At 41.4% G+C, this 17,835-nt stretch overlaps 1 protein-coding gene across 17 annotated transcripts in view; it reads left to right on the forward strand.

Moving 5' to 3' along the window:
* LOC109424083 (uncharacterized) overlaps positions 1-17,835 on the forward strand; it is a 638,365-nt gene that overhangs the window by 597,394 nt on the left and 23,136 nt on the right. For 15 of the 17 annotated variants that reach the window (XR_009995716.1, XM_062842966.1, XM_062842968.1 and 12 more), the window contains one exon: positions 10,664-12,964. Coding sequence is in view for 16 of the 17 variants with exons in the window: in XM_062842966.1 (XP_062698950.1) it covers positions 10,664-12,964 (2,301 nt within the window). In the remaining variant the exon portion in view is untranslated. The remainder of the gene's footprint in view (positions 1-10,663; positions 12,965-17,835) is intronic. The other 2 variants (XM_062842971.1, XM_062842972.1) reach the window with 2 other exon arrangements.

Consider the following 17,835-nt stretch of genomic DNA (forward strand, 5'->3'; position numbering starts at 1 on the left):
CACCATAGGATATTTGGTGACAACCATTCGTGCACCATATAGTGTATCAGCAACAATATAGTTGTGGGGTATGAACAAAGCTGAGTAGCATTCCCCATGCGTGTATTTCCCCTAGCAAGCATCAGTGACAGCCAGCACCATGACGGGGTCGTCGTCAGTGTGATGCTGCCTCATTGACGAGTGGACTGTTGGCGGAGCAAGTCGCCATCATCGTGAGGTTCCGTATTATGCCAAGTGGTTCTACTGCAGTTTGCTAAGATGGCTGGGAACGGATTGTTCCAGTGAGTTGCCCGGCATTCACAATAGTGTATTGTAATGTTATGGTAAAACTATTGCTTACTGTATTTACTATACATTTGCATTAGATTTGTAGGTAACAGTACATTAAGGTTATGTTTAGTTGGCGATTCAGTCATCAAATTGATTGAAAACGATGATTAAATTTTCATCCAACATTTCGCTTCGTATGGAAGCTTCTTCAGGGACAAGGTAACAATACATTCTACTGTATCGTACGAGCTGCACACTGGAAGACTTTCTAACATGTTCGTCTTCGAGTTCATTCTGGAACTGGAACACATAACTTATATTTGAGTCGAAGTTTTCCTATAAGTCATCAATTTTTACATGAATCATCCTCTGAGTTAACTATATAATGCGATGCTAACGTTTGTTATATCCCAAGCTTCAGTCAAACGGGTGACTCAAATGTTGCAATAATGGTTATGCACGCTGTAATGTTACTAATGTACCTCATGCAACCACATTAGTGGTCTAATAATACTTAGCGCACTCGGCATAGTTCCATCGTGCCGCTCAAAGTGTTGCCACGAATAATGCTTAGTTTGCAGTTATCTGGCTGATGGAGCATGGGAGCCTAAGCTTCAACTGTTAATGCAATTAGAGACTACCCAGACTTGGACGTGGGTGATCCTATAAATTTTCAAAGCATATTTCAATAATGTTGAACTTTATAGCTTCCAGTCCAGCCTATGCTTTTTATTAAGATTTTCTACATTTTTTTCATGTTCTATAAAGTTGTTGAGCATACAAAAATGCGCAATTTTGCTGAACATTGCGACACTTTATCTCGTTAAATTAAGAAGTTATTGAACAATTTCAATATTTGACAACTGTTTGTTTATTTATCATAACACATTAAGCATACACATGCATACAAAAGTTTAAGCCATTTTCATATAGTGAAAATATAGTTGTTACATTAATCGAAAAGGTTCTCTGCGCCATTTTGCGCCGAAAGCAGTTAGACGAGTTCAAAATTACCCTATAAAAATCAGTAATTTGTAAAAAAAAACTTTGTTATTTCAAAAGCTAGCGTTTTTTGATGTTCGACAAAAACATGTATATTTACATTCCAAACAACTTTGTAGAAGACGCAAAAAACGTAAAAAATCCCGTTAAAAGGTTATGATAAAATATATGATTGATAGCGCGCATAGAAAAATACGATCAATGGAATCGAATCGTTCATATTATAAGATATTTATTCGTGGAATAATTACAACAAAAGTTATAATAGTTTAATGATTGGACGATTAAAGATGAAAATTTTGCATTATTCAGTATGTTTCATACCACTTTTCATGATGATTCATCCAATGGTACATTATTAATTTTTAATAATATGGTTTTGCACGCTCCGCAAATAACGATAGTTTTGGCGAGTTATTTTTCAACAATCAATCACTGCCACACTTTTGAAATGGGTTAAATGGTCCATTTGTGTTTCTGTGTCGTTATAATCGTCGAAAATCAGCACTTTTGAGTTCTAGCTATTAGATCACTGTAGTAAGAAACTACTTTTGGAGACCGCCGTGCATCAACCTTTGACTAATATCACTGGATAATTCTCTTGAAAACTCACCTTCATTGGTTGCCACAGCATGCGATGGGATCAAAAGAAGATCGGTCGTTGATAGTGGAAGGTTTCTTCTTAGGAATTATCCTACCCCACCTTCTTTTATTTTAATCTCACCTATCCACTTCTCCAGGTGAAGAACTTTCACGCATTTGAGCCACTCGCGAGCACTGATCCGATTTAGAGTAGGAAGTAAACACCGCGCGAGAAGCAGTGAAATCAACCTCGGGAATCACACGGTTCGATTCCCAATTCAACAAAATAAGTACAAAAAACCCGCGAGTAAACAATGATTTACGTAATCGTAGACAAATTTGACAGTGCCCGGCAAATGCCCGCAGGGGTGTGCTTTTTTCTCAGTCGGCAAAACAGATTTGGTGAAATATTTGCGTTTGTTTTTATCATTCGCTGTATCATAATGTTGATGATAAAGCGATCATAAAATGTATGATTCCACAAAAATTTTGTTCGAGAAAAATGGCATTTTTGAATGGTAACGATACTTAACAACCCATTCGGTCTAGCATCGAAACACCGAAAATGATACCTGCTATCATGAATATGATATGTCGTATCATCTATGTATCATCCAGTTTACGATAACACGTGTGATCAAAAAATGATACACTGTTAAATTGGTGTATGATACCGTTTTATTCGGGAGGGGTCGTGCACATACAACGCAATATATCTCGAAAAGTATGAAATTTAGCATCATCACGTCTTCGACAAAGTTGTTCAAAATTGCATTCTGCATAGCTTTGCCGAAGACATCAAACGTCTATCTGCATTTTTTGAAAAAATATTTTTTTCATCTCACTTATAGGTGGGTTGATCATCCAACTCTTTATGCCAAAAGATGCACTTTTTCTTATGTAGAAACTTCTCCGAAGAAACTATATCGGAAAAATCCACGGTTGAAAAGTTATTACAAAAGTTCACGGAATCAGCAAAATAAAACACTCTGTGCGTTCTTATCTCTGGATATTTTGGCTCCCGGCACGAAGTCGTTACGGGATGCGTTAAGCTTCTTGTAAAACTTCCGTGTTTCTTGAGAAGGGCACTACATTTCCATTTTATCTCACTCCGCTTCTTCCAGGCAGCGTTTTTCTCCCGACAAGTTCGCAGTTTCTGCTTCTGTTCTGCAAATTCTGCCGATTGCCATGCTGCAGTATTGTTGCCCGCGCAACGTTCTTTTTCTCCAAAATCTCTCTGCACTACTCGTCGATTCTATCTTTGGAGCCACAGACATTGCTCTGTGTATGCGGCACCACATGCAGCGTTTCCTCGTTAAGCATATATCCACTGAAGGCGTAGCACCTGTGATAGAGATCCACTAGCAACTCAATGACCCGATGATTTCTTGGCAGGAGAACGGAAAACTTAGCATCAAACGGTAATACTTGAGCTTCTTTGCCCCTACTGCCTGCTGCCTACTGCCGAACTCGTCTGCGAATGGTGAAAGTTTCGAAAGACGACTTAACGATCCTACTGGCTTCGGACTTATCCGGCTCCGTTCCAAGTTTTGTTTGAGGGTTGCGACTTTGTTCAGAAACGACTGCGCTAGTATCCATAACGTCCTTCCCGCTTCTGAATAACCGCGCTTGTCAACCCGATAGCACCGGCAGGTTTTCCCTCCTTTTCGCTGACCGTAGACTATCCACGAAGTGGTGAACATAGGCCACTGAGCGCAACATCCTGTCGAACCGCGAAAACCTTTCAGTATTTACCAACGGTTGTCTAACTAGGTGGCTGCACACTTACGCTTCCCGTAGCTCCTTATCGCTTTCAACGCTACCTTCATCCGGAATCTTCAACCAATGTTCTTCGCTGCTGTAGAGAAATTCTGGTCCATGAAACGTTGTATGAAGGGCCTTTGCCCCACTTCGTCGCCTCATCCGCCACGTTGATCTTCGTAGATATGCATCGCCATTCTTCTAGGTAAGAAAGGTTCAATATCTCGTCGACCCAAAGTGGTGGTACGGCCGCATGTTCGACTTGGTCCACGGACAAACCGTTGATGAATCACTCCATCAGAAGCATGTTTTTTGGACCTCCAACGAATGGTTTTCCTCCACAGTTTTCCACAACTGAGCTCCGCAGCCATCAATTCCAGTCGTTTGAATTAAAGGAGGAGCCGTTCTCGATTTGGTGGTTCTCTGCGTTGCATACTGGGCACGAGTTACCACCGCCCACCACTCTTGCTGTTCTTCTCAATCTGCTTTCCACTGCTCGTTGCAACTTTCTCTGCTTATTCTCGTCGGCTCGGCTTGCTTTCGGCTGGTTCGCTGAGTCGTGTGCGTTCACGAATGAGCGCTCCTTCTGTGGAATTCGTTCATCCTTTACTGCTTTCTGTGGGATATTGACAAGCGGAGTAACAAGGAGTTCCTCCACGAACTCTTTTTAGAATTCCTTCAGGAACTATTCCTGGGATTCTTTAAGGAATTATTCCGGGGATTCCTCTAGGAATTGCTGCAGGGATTTTCCTGAAAATTATCCAGGGATTCTTTCAGAAATTCCTCCAGAAATCCACGAATTTGTTCAGAAATTCTCCTAGGATTTTTTTTTCCAGGGATTTCTCTGGGAATTCCTGCAAGGATTTCTATTAAAAGATCCTTCAGGAGCTCCACTATTAATTTCTCTCCAGGAGTTCCTCTGGAGATTCCTGCAGAAATTCCTACAGACATTTCTCTAAGATAACCTGCAGGGATCCCTCTAAGAGTTCCTACAAGATTTTTTTCAGGGATTCCTCCAAGAAATCCTCCAGGGTTTCCTCAATGCATTCCTTTAGGACTTCTTCCAGGCATTCATCCAGTAATTGCTTCCGGGATTCTTCCAAGAATTTCACCAGGAATTCCTACAGATATTTATCCAGGAATTTTTCAAGGGATTCCTCCAAGGATTTTTTTCCAGAGATTCCTACATGAATTCCTCCAAAGATTTCTCTACAAGTTGCTTCAGGGAATCCTGCAAGAATTCCATCTGGAATTCTCCTAGGCATTCTTCCAGGGATTCTTCCTTGAGGGATTTCTCCTGGATTTTTTCAAGGATTCCTCGAGGAATTTCACTAGGAATTACTCAAGGTATTCCATCATAAATTATGTCAGCAATTCATCCAGGAATTTCTGGAGGAAATCCTTTAGGGATCCCTCAGAAATACTTCCGGGATTTTCTCTAGGAATACCTTCTGGAATTTTTCCAGAAATCCCTCCAAGAATTCTTCCAGGTTTTCCTCCAGAAATTGCTGCAGGGATTCCTCCAGGAACTTTTTCAGGGTTTTTTTTTTCAGAGATTTCTTCACAAATTTCTCCAAGGATTCCCCAAGGGATTCCTTCAGGCATTCCTTTGAGGATTTCTCCCTCCAGAAATTTCTATAGAAATCCCTCCCGGAATTTCTCAAGATTTTTTTTTCAGAAATTTTCCCAGAGCTCCCCTTGAGATTCCCCCAAAAATGCATCCAGTAATTGCTGAAAGAATTCCTCTAGAGATTCCTCTAGGAATTCTTCCAAGGATTCCTCCAGCAATTCCCAAAAGAAAACCTCCAGGGATTTCTCCAGGCATTCCTCCAGGCATTCCTCCAGGATTTTACCCAGGATTTTTTCCAGGAACTACTTCATAAAATTCTACAGAAATTCCTCTTTAGGAAAAAAATCTTCAAGAATCTCTTCAGCAGTTTTTCCAGAAAATCTTCTGGGGATTTTTCCAGAAATTCTTCCAAGAAATTCTCCAGGAATATGCTCAGGAATTTTTCAGGGATTCCTCCTGAGATTACTGCATGAATTGCTTCAGGGATTTTTCCAGGGATTTCTCCACGAATTTCTCCAGAGATTCTTCCAGGAATTCCTTCGAAAATTTCTCCAGGAAATCCTTCGAAGATTTCTCCAGGAAATTCTTCAAATTTTCCTCCAGAAGTTCCTCAAAGGATTCTTCCAGCAAATCCTCTTGGGATTTCTTCAGAATATTTTCCCGGAAATTCCTGGAGGAATACCTACAGGAATATTTCGGGGATTCCTCCAGGAAGTCTTATAGAGATTCCTATCTTTACAAATATATTCAAGGGTTCCCCCAGGGATTCCTTAAGGAATTCCTTCGAGGATTTCTCGAGGAATTCGTCCAGAAATTCCACTAGAAATTCCTCAAGGATTTTCTCAAGGGATTTTTTTCACAAATTGAAAAATAATTGAAATAGAAATCTCCCAGGATTCCTCTGGAGATTCCTCTAGAATTTCACCCAGTAATTCTTTCAAGAATTCCCCTCTAGAGCTCCTCCAGGTATTCCTACAGGATTTTATCTAGGAATTTCTTTAGAACTTCCAGGAATACCTCCAGAAATTACCCTTGGAATTTATTCTGAAATTGCTTTAGGGATTCCTCCAGAAATTGCTCCATGAATTTCTCCAGGGATTTTCCCAGGGATTCCTCCATGAAATCTATCGAAGATTCGTCCAAGAAATCCTTTGAAGATTCCTCCAGGAAATCCTTTGAAGATTACTCCAGGAAATCCTACAGAAGTTCCTCCAAGAATTCTTCCAGGAAATCCTCTAGAGATTTTTTCAGAAACTCTTCCAGGAAATTCTCTAGGAATATTTCAGGGATTTCTTCACAAATTGTTTCAAGGATTCCTTCAGGAATTCCTTCGAGGATTTCTCCAGAAATTCCTCCAAGAATTCCTCCAGAAATTCTACTAAAAATTCCTCCAGAAATTTCTCAAAGGATTTTTCAGAAATAGAAAAAAAAATAAATAGAAATCTCCCAGGATTCCTCTGGAGATACCTCTAGAAATTCATCCAGAAATTCTTTCAAGAATTCCTGTAGAGATTCCTCCAGCAATTCCCAAAGGAATATCTCTAGGAATTCCTTCAAGTATTCCTCCAGGATTTCATCCAGGAATTTCTCCAGCAACTTCTCCAGGAATTTGTTCAGGAATTGCTCCTGACATCCTTCAGAAATTATGACAGCATTTCGTTCAGGAATTTCTCCAGGAAATACTCAAGAGATTTCTTCATGGATTCTTTCAGGAAATTCTCCAGGAATTTTTCAGGGATTCCTCCAGACATTCCTCCGGGAATTGCTTCAGGGATTTCTACACGAATTTCTCTAGGGATATTCCCAGATATTCCTCCAGGGAACTCTCCAGAAAATCCTTCAAGAGTTCTTCCAGGAAATCCTCCTGGAATTTCTCAAGGTTTTTTTTCAGAAATTTCTCCAGCAATTCCTCCCAGAATTTCTCTGGAGATTTCTCCAGGAATTCCTCCAGGAATTCTTCCAGGAGTGGCTCCAAGAACTCATCCAAGAAATTTCTTCAGAAATTTCTCCAGGAATTCCTGCTGGGTATCATCCAAGAATTCCTCCAGCAATTACACCAGGAACCAGGCATTTCTCCAAGATTCTCTCTAGAGATTTCCCCAAGAATTGCTCCAGGGATTCCTCCAGGAAGTCCTTCAGGGATTTCTCCAAGAATTCCTCCGAAGACTCCTTCAGAAATTTCTTCAAGATTTCCTCTGGGAATTCCTCCATAGATTTCTCCTGATTTTTATCTAGGGATTCCTGCCAGAATTCCTCCAGTAATTTTTCCAGAATTTCCTCAGAAAATCCTCTAGAGATTTTTTCAGAAAATCTTCCAGGAATACCTCCAGGAATATTTCAGGGATTTCTTCACATTTTTTTTTCAAGGATTCCCCCAAGGATTCCTTCAGGAATTCCTTCGAGGATTTCTCCATGAATTCCACACTAGAAATTCCTCCATAAATTTCTCAAGATATTTCTACAGAGATAGAAAAAAAACAGAAATAGAAATGGAGATTCCTCTAGAAATTCATCCAGAAATTCTTTCAAGAATTACTCTAGAAATCCAGCAACTCCCAAAGCAATATCTAAGAATTCCTCCAAGTGTTCCTCCAGGATTTTTTCCAGGAATTTCTTCGGCAACTTCTCCAGGAATTTCTTCGGGAATTGCTCCTAACATCCTTTAGAAATTATGTCAGCAATTCGTCCAGGAATTTCTCCAGGCAATCCTCTAGGGATTTCTTCAGAGATTCTTTCAAGAAACTCTCCAGGAATTTTTCAGGGATTCTTCCAGACATTCCTCCAAGAATTGCTTCAGGGATTTCTACACGAATTTCTCTAGGGATATTTCCAGATATTCCTCCTGGGAACCCTCCAGAAAATCCTTCAAGAGTTCTTCCAGGAAATCCTCCTGGAATTTCTCAAGGTTTTTTCAGTAATTTCTCCACCAATTCCTCCCAGAATTCCTCTGGAGATTTCTCCAGGAATTCCTCCAGGAATTCTTCCAGGGATTGCTCCAAGAACTCATCCAAGAAATTCGTCCAGAAATTTCTCCAGGAATTCCTTCTGGGTCTCATCCAAGAACTCCTCCAGGAATTACGCCAAGAATTTGTTCAGATTTTTCTCCAGGCATTCCTCCAAGATTCTCTCTAGAGATTTCCCCAGGAATTGCTCCAGGGATTCCTCCAGGAGTTCCTTCAGGGATTTCTCCAAGAATTCCTCTGAAGACTTCTTCAGAAATTTCTTCAAGATTTCCTCTAGGAATTCCTCAAGAGATTTCTTCTGAAATTTTTCTAGGGATTCCTGCCAGAATTCCTCCAGTAATTTCTCCAAAGTATCCTCCAAGGAATCCTCTAGAAATTTATCAAGGATTTCGTCTAGGGTTTCCTCATGAGATCTCTTCAGACATTTCTCTAGGTATTCCTCCCATAAATTATCCTGGAATTCCTCCAAGTATACTTTCAGAAATTCTTCCAGGGATGCCTCCGGGATTTCCTCCGGGAATTCCCCACGAGGCATTCCTGTAGGAATTGCTCCAGGGATTCATCCAGGTTTTTTTTCAGGGATTTAACCAGTAAGTCTTCCAGGGATTGCTCCAGGAATTCCTCATATGATTTCTTCGGAAATTCCTCTCAGGCTCTCTTCAAAAACTCATTCAGGAGTTCCCTAGGAAATTTCAGAAATCCTTCAAATCTATTTTCAGTAATGTACCCAAGAACTTCTCCAGAAGTACGTGATGATTTTTTTGAATTATTTCAAGAATTTCGGAAAGAATTCTTCTAGTGGACGCATACAGGAATTAGGAAATTGTTGGTTAGTCTCAAAATAGTTTGTAATTTCCAAAACAGTTCAGCTATAATTTCTTATGAATGTTTTGTAGACATTGACAACAAATCAGAGTAAAATAATGCACGAATAAATAAAAATCCTTAATATTCCAGAAATTGGTCACCGCTACAAGCATCAAATAGATTTATGTAGATCAGGCGAGCTTTTTAAGCGTACATATTGTACAAAATACTACAGCGTGACTGCTGAAAGGTTAAATAATGGTGTTAGAATGTAATGTCATTATAAGTATAGATAGTAGAGTAAACATAGATCCGCACACCGCTGACTAAAATGTTTCAAGCGTGTAAGTAGTTATTTTCAAAAGTGCGACGGTTGAATATGACGTCATGCGCTCCATTGATGTTGTCCAAATCGTGACGTCATGCTCGTTTTGATACAGATTTTGACAGTTCGTATGGATACAACGGATTCATCAACACGGATCTATGTTTACTCTACTATCTATAATTATAAGCAATTACATCGTGTTGCGTTTAGTAATAAAAGCTAGTAGGTACACATTTGCTAAGGGTGCTTGACCATTATTTGAAATTTGTTTGATAAACCTTTTACCTGATTACTTAATCAACATTGAGCTTGACCCGCGGGCCAGTCCAATCACCCATTTTCAGTATTCGCAATGGCGCTTTTCCATATTTCGGCTCCAACATTTCAAAAGGGCTTCAAGCCGGATGATAGCGAATTTTTGTGTCAAGGAGCTCACTTCTTCGTTCCTGCACACCGAGTATGAAATACGAATGTAAAAGTTTCCTTTAGCCTCTAGCTCTCTCTAAACTAAACGGAAACAAACGGCCGAAAACACCCAAGCTCGCCAAGCCAGAGTGTTGAGCTGAGCAAAGCAAAAAGTTTGTTGGAGTACATTTCACTCAGGCAGTTTTATGGTGGTGCTTCGTCGTTGCTGCCGCCGCCACCATCGCCGGTTTTAAATTAGGAAAGTCGTAGTTTCCGTTTCCAGCGGCTTCGCATCTATAGCTAATGCGTGCCAGGAGACAATTCCTACATTTACTTGGAGAGACGGAGTGGAGCTTCCAGCAATGGAGAAAGTTTTTCGGAACACAGTTTTAGACTAGGTCAACCAACACATGCTGGGAGTTAACCTGGTTTCGTTTGGCTGAATTATAACTTGTCGCGCATAATCCGGTCGTCCTTAATCAATGTTATCTCTCTGTTTTACTAGGCTGTTCATTTGTTCGTTTTTTGTTTATTTTTTCAATTTTCATTTCAGGTCTAACGTGGTTTAGTTTGTTGCACTTTACTGGAACGCTGATTTTTCGTTTTTTCTTTCATGTAATGATTGTTGTGTAGCGTAGTTTGTAGTTTTGTATGTATACTAAAATGTGATAACAGCACCCGCTTTCCAGAGATTGTAGATACAAGCAACTACTCGATCAACTATGTTTTCTTCTATATTTCAGGACATTTTTGAACCAAACGAATGTAGATTTCTGGTATCTAGTCGTAACTTGCTTGTTAGTTGAGATGAGATTGTATAGATTTTGAGTTAAACGATACATTGTAGATTGCAAGTTTTTGTAGCTCTATACTATTGTAATAAAATTCTATGAGTTGAGTTATTCCGTTTGAGTTTCTTCCTGCATCACAATCCTTGAAAGCATCTGTAATATACACGCATCACCCATTTTTCAGACGTTCACCGTCCACCGGTAGCGGTGAACGGAGCACTAGAAGTCAATGGCCATCACCATTCCAACCTAGCCGCTAAACAGCATGAGCGTAGAAATATTGTTAAAACCATCGTAACTGGCAACATTGCACGCGACTGTGATAGCAGAGTTATACGGCATGACACCCAGAATCACATTGTTGATCACTTTCATCACCATCAAAGTGTAAATATCAGCGTTACGCCGGCGACGTTAACCGCCGGATCGGTAGTGTCTGTTGATCATGTAAGATCGACCGCGGCTACGGTCGGATCTTACAATAGCTGTAACAGTGCCATTGGGGCTACACAGTTTGCCAACAGCAACGAACTCATTCCAACGGTCGCACGATCTCTCCGTAGTAACGCTAATCATCTAGCAGTTGCGACCTACTCCAACGGATGCAATCGAAAACTGACCAGTGGCGAATTTTCAGATGAATCCTGTTTCACCGACAGTCTCAATATGAAACCTTCGCCATTAAGACACGAAGACACGAATACGTCACGTGAAATTGCTATTCCAGTGCAGATTGAAACAGGAATCAAATCAACCAAACATGGAGCTCACAGCATCAATGAACTGAAGTCCACGGCAGACTCAGTGAAAGAGGTAAACGTAGACAACTCTTGTGATTGCAACGAATCATTGTATCCTTACCACCAGATCCGAGAGGAAAACGCATGGCATGTCTACGAAACGGCTGACTGCAAGGTCATACAATCCAAAATCGAGTACTACGAAACATCAATACACCGGACACCACTTACAGACAACAACCACCAAAGTTTATTCGGACAACTAACCGATAGATCACATGGATCTCTTCGATCTGCCATCTTGAACGCTACTTTTGACAACCATGAACTCGTACGGCATGAACTGAAAGCAGATGATCGGACAAATCTCACATCAGCCGATACGCTCGACAGTCACCACATCCCAGCTGTTACAGCCGCAAGAACTCCAGCGATGAGCGAAGATGCTCCGAAAACTTCAGAGACCTGCAGCAGTTGTTGTTTCTGTAACCCCGAACTGCACAAGCACAACGGGAACCAATCTGAAACATGTTTCTACTGTCAAGCCAAGGCTCAAACCCCTAGTAAAACGTTTCCTGCACCCCCAACCCCACCCAATATACAGATGTCTCCTGTTCCTCCTTCTCCCAAAACGCCAATCATGGAACTAACTCCAACTCCTTCCCTACAAGAAATTCCCCTTTCTTCCAACAAAACACTACAACCGCAAAAACCTCGAGATCCTTCTCATCCCATCACCCCGAAACACACATCCAAACACATCCCTATCAACCCAATGCCCACACCCGACATTAGTACCGCATCGACCTCAATCAACGGCTTGTACACCGAAACCACCAAAAAGACTGACCACACCCACACCAAAATCAAAACCAAAACCTCGGACACTGTCAGTACCAAGTGCTCCACCACCAACGAGAAGATCAAACGCTCCTACGTGCCATCTACCGGCGACTCGGAAAAACTTGAAGAAGTCTCCAAGAAGCTCACCCGCAAGAAATCCGAAACCACCGTGCTCAACCGACCCAAACACGTCAACAACCTCAACCGCGCGTCCAGCGTCGTGCACTCCGTTCAAAAGGAGGTCCAAAACCAGCTCAAAACCCCCATCAAAGTGCTGCCCAAAACAGCCAAAGAACTCAGCAACCGTAAAGAACGGGACAAACAAATCACCCTCAACCTCCCGCTCGAAAGCGAGTCACCCAAAAAGCACTCCAAGTCCAAAACAACCCTAGGGTTCGAGAATCCCCCGAAACCCACCGCCAAAGCGCCCTGTGCTTCCTCGCAGAGCTACGACGAAACAAGTTCCTCCAGCTCCACAAGCACCAGTCCCAACTCGAGCCCGTTCAAGAAGTGTGCTGCCCTACCGCCGGCGGCCACCCGCTGGAAGCACAACAGCGAACGGAACCTCACGCAGCTAACCATGCAGAAAATTACCGCAGCAAGCAAGTGGGGCAACAAGTGGCGGAAAGCTGCCCGGCAGCATGAAAACGATCCCACCCTGGTGGAAACCACGCTGAGTCCCATCCGGAGGCGGCCCAGTGCCCAGCTGATGGACGACGACCTGGGCGCAGGGAAGGTCGCCGATGACTCACCGCTAAGGATGCCAACCGAGCGAACGATGAACGGGGCGAGTGCAGCGACAACGACGGCGACCACAACGACCAGTAGTGCTGCGGCAGCAGCTATGATAGCGGCGGCACCCAGCATCGTCAGTGGAGTCACCCAGAGCACGACCAACCAAGGTAGAGTATTCGTTCGGCGGCTCATTTAGGCGAAATGAATGTCATATTAGTTAAACCATTTGCTATAATCATCTATAGTTGCGTCACTGTGCTTACAATCTATGCTTTAGAACTCTGTGAATTCATCAAAATTTTACGGTTCAAATGTTGAACCACATAGATGTTGACCTCAACAGTACAAATCTGCCAACAACTGCAAATCATGTTTTTTTTTTGTTTTTTTTTTTAAGCAATGGGATGGAGGGGGAAATCTTCTTAAGGTTGAAGGATTCGTAATCTTGTTTTGGATGTCTTCTTCATCTTTTTGTTCTTAGTTTTATTTAATAATCATTGATTTGTTTTGTGTTTGTGAATCTGCTTAGTTGTGTGTGTGGCACAAAAACATGTGTTCCATTTTACGATACCATTCCATGCGTGATAAGTATTGTAATTCGGTACATATAATTTCAAATTAATTAAAGATAAATTAAAATATCAATTTTACAACACACCCAATCTTCTTTTACATAATTAAAAAAAGTTAAACACGTACATTTTTGTATTTTTTCTTAAATTTAGATGTTTCAAAAAATATTAAAATATTAGGTTTGATCATTGGTTTGGCGATAGTATATTTTTTCGCTCAGTCATTGTTGGACATAGAAAAGGATGAAGTTTTTCCTTTCTTTCAACTAAAGACAGGTGAGTCTGATCTCAGGATGCGGTCTAAGCTAATTAAAAAACTTTTTATATTAATTCAGAGGAAATCCAAAACCAAGAATTGCAGAACAAATGGAGAGCTAAATTGTCTATATTTAGTTCTATCTGACTAGATTTTCAAACTCCAAGGAGAAAACTAAAAAAAAAAGTTGTCATGTTTTCTTCAGAAATTGACAGCTTTCTAAATATGGTTCGGAATGCCGTGGCTCTACAGAAGCGTCACGCTTTTTCCATGCTTTCCATCTACGAACTACTTTACGTAATATTTATAGCAGATTCATTACTTGTCTCTCTAGCGATACCAGAGCACATTTTGCCCTCCTCTGTCCATTTGCCGATCACCGTGCACATACTATATAAGGCTATCTGACGTTTGATCATTTCTCTGTTACGCTCCCGAGAAGGATAGGTTTGTTTTCATACGGAAACGTTTCCCTATGAAAATATTAAACAAAAAACTAGGAGTGTGTAATGTCTGAGACATAACCGCAATGTTGACGTAGGACTAATTTTTAACGCATAATAAAGAATTTGGGGCTCACAGATGAAGTAAACGTGTATCTATTCAGCAAAAATAACGGCCAGAGTAAAATCACTATATGCTAAAGACTCGAAATCTGGCGATTGTTGCTGGTAATGATGATTCCCGTATCATGACGATGATGCTGCCGAGCAATGCCTTTAAAGTTGAAGGATTCGTCATTGAAATAATCGTCATCATTGAAAATTCGAAAGCAGTTTTCTCGTACAAAGCTGAAATTTCCGCAGTGAAAATGTATTCACTGTATTGCGGCTGAAGATTGGAGTACAGTGAACTTATTTTCACTGCAGAAATTTCAGTTTAGAATGAGAAAACTGCTTTCGAACTTTCAATGATGACGATTATGTCAATGACGAATCCTTCAACCTTAAAGCGCATTTGACAGGTATCCTACTCGATTGGAATGACATTGACAGTAAATTTGGAATTTCAAATACCAAATATACAGCGGTGTATATTTAGTATAAAAATTAAACTTTATCGATAAACTAAACTATAAAAATTAGAATTAGTTGAATTTTTAGAAATAATTGAATAATGCTCCAAATAACTCTTTCGGAAGCTTTGGGGCCCTTAAAAGAACCATTTTGGTATAATTCATTGCCACCCATGCCGCCACCACCGATTGATCCGAAAAGAATCGAGGCTTCATTGGACAGAGGGCGGTGCCACCCGCTTGCTCATCCGTTGAAGCGGATCTTTTTTGGGATCTTGCTGCCGCTCGGTGCTGTCCGTCCGCTGCTGTGTGTGCCGATGAAATGATCGAAATGAGTGTGTGCACCACTTATATAAGTTTCGTCGTGTCGCCTCACAGAACTATGCTTGATTGTGATTGGTTGGGTAAGACTGATCTCGAGCTTTTACTAATTTTCAGCTCCAGCCTCAGTCAAGGCACATCATTCAATTGAGCCCCAGCTAGGAAGCATAAATTTGTGGCGTTGTAGGTTTAAAGCTTTTACCATAGTTGATGACGTCAAACCCGACATCAACCTATCATTCACCTATTTTGATTTTAGCCAGCAAACCTAACATAGACCCAATAGTTGATCGATGTTGGTCCAACAGTGGCCCAACATTCGATAAAAATTGACCCGACTTTAACCCGACATTCGACATTTTTTCAGTCTGGCGGAATCCAGAAAGAAATCAGAGGGAACAGCTTTTATACCCCTAGATTAGCAGATGCAGCTCCTCCCATTCGGCTGGCTTTCCAGAATATTTCATTTGAATGGCCCGCCCCGCCTGCTTCAGACGCTTCAAACGATTAATCAACCCAGAAATGGAAAAAAATTTCATTAAGCGTTAAAGTAAACAAAATATTGGATGATTTAGATCATTTTAATTCGAAAATTGTTAGAGTTAAACAATGTTTTACGGAAAATAGTTCTGATAGGGTAATGCGTTGCTGAATTCTGGGTGGAACCATTAGTGGCCGGAATTCAATCATTCATTTTTCGGGTGAACCACACTTTTCTCGATTGATGGAGTAAAATTATCTGATTTACAACTCTTGAAGAATCATTTTTTGGTGATCCTGATAAGGACCGTTTGATAAAGTAACGATTTCAGGAAGAAAATGGCATGAAACCGCCTTGCCACGCAATGCGTGTTGGTTTTCTCCGTGCTAATCCTGCAGGATGCCACCGAAAATTGGTAGGCCGCTTTCTGCCGTGGATAAGATTCATGACGCTATCAGCACGATAGCCGAGAGTCGCCGATGGGTAGTGCTCAGGTGTGGAGGTGACATCCACCCTGCTTGACTGATCCAACGAAAATGACGAAAGATTTTTTTGATTAAATTGATCTTTATTTCAGTTTTCGTATTTACATTACATGTTTTACATTTCAAGTGATACAGATTTCTCTTTTCATCTTTAGTTATTTTTATAAAAAGTTAATATTTACATTATTTTGACTTAAGTCTTGTTTGTTTTGACCATCTTTTGATGGGATTGGTTTGTTTGTAAAATTCTAAAACTACTTATTACTACTATATACAACTTAGAAACTACTATTTACACTATATACAACCTATTCTACTATATACAAATCGCTTATCAGAGCGTACTCGGAGACATTACATTTCTCTATAAATTTGGTTTTTATCTCTCCTATTCGGTCATCTATTTTTGTTAAGTTCGCCTCTTGATGGAGGTCTGTTGTTCTTGAGTCGTAGGGGCGATCAAGAATCATCCTAAGGGCTCTGTTCTGAGCAACTTGTATTTTGTTCCTATGTGTTTGTGCACATGACTCCCACACCGGAGCAGCATAGAAGATCGCAGGGGCAATAATTTGCTTGTAGACCGCCAGTTTGTTGGTCCTTGAAAGCCGGGATCGACGACAGATGAGCGGATACAAACTCTTAATCAAGGTGGAGCATTTAACCAGCATTTTCTGCACATGAGCACGGAAGAGAAGCTTCTCGTCAAACAGCAGACCCAGATACAGTACTTCGGCGGACCATTCGACCCTTGTTCCGTTCATAACTACCGTACAAGTTGGAGGAGGTTTTAGTTTTGGGGATTGCCTATGGAGGAACATTATTGCTTGGGTTTTTGAGGCATTTATCTTGATCTTCCATGTTGCAGCATATTCAGCAAAGGCATCGAGGCATCGTTGTAGCTTATTGGTGATTTCGCGAGGCATTCTCCCCTTGACGGATATGGCAGTGTCGTCTGCGAACAGAAAGAACACACAGCCATCTCCAAGGGGAGGAATGTCGGAGGTGTAAATGCTGTATAGCAATGGGCCTAACAGGCTGCCTTGCGGCACGCCGGCAGGGATGGTGAACGCGTTCGATAAGCAGCCATTCAATGATACCCTGAATGACCTATGCTGAAGATAGCTGCAAATGATTTTCACAAGATATGGTGGACAGTTGAAGTTACAAAGCTTGTATATAAGCCCGTCGTGCCAGACATTGTCAAACGCCTTTTCGACGTCTAACAATGCCATGGCAGTGGACTTAGATACAGCCTTGTTACTTCGTATGGTATTCATCACCCTCACCAGTTGGTGGGTGGTGGAATGCCCCTTCCTGAACCCAAACTGTTCAGGCAGGATGATGTTTTGCTCCTCGACAAAGGTATTTAGGCGGTTGAGGATGAGCTTCTCAAACAATTTGCTCAGCGCTGAAAGTAGGCTGATCGGTCTGTAGCTAGTAGGCGATGTTGGGTCCTTCCCGGGTTTGCGGATTGGAATGATCTTGGCCATCTTCCAGGCACTTGGAAAGTAGTGCAGTTCCAAGCACCTGTTGAAGACAGCACTTAGTAGGTCATAGACCTTTGTGTTCAGCCGTTTGAGAACGAGGTTGAAGATTCCGTCAAACCCGGGAGCCTTCATATTTTTGGTGTATTTCAGCGCTGAGCAAATTTGTTGTGGAGTAACTCTTTCCTCTGGAGGGAGAACACAAGGGGAGGCAGCTAGGTTTTGGACACATTGTGCAACTTCGTCTTCGAGTGGACTTCTTATTTGCGACCCGAGCAGATGCGATGACGCAATATGATCGCCGATCGCGTTCGCCTTCTCTGGCGGGGAAATCAGCAGTGAACCATCGACCTTTAGAGGAGGAACCGGCTTCGGATGAGATCTCAGAACCTTGGCTACCTTCCAGAATGGCCTGGAACGATCA

This window comes from Aedes albopictus, chromosome 3 (genome assembly GCF_035046485.1).
Source record: "Aedes albopictus strain Foshan chromosome 3, AalbF5, whole genome shotgun sequence".
Classification (NCBI taxonomy): Eukaryota; Metazoa; Arthropoda; class Insecta; order Diptera; family Culicidae; genus Aedes; species Aedes albopictus.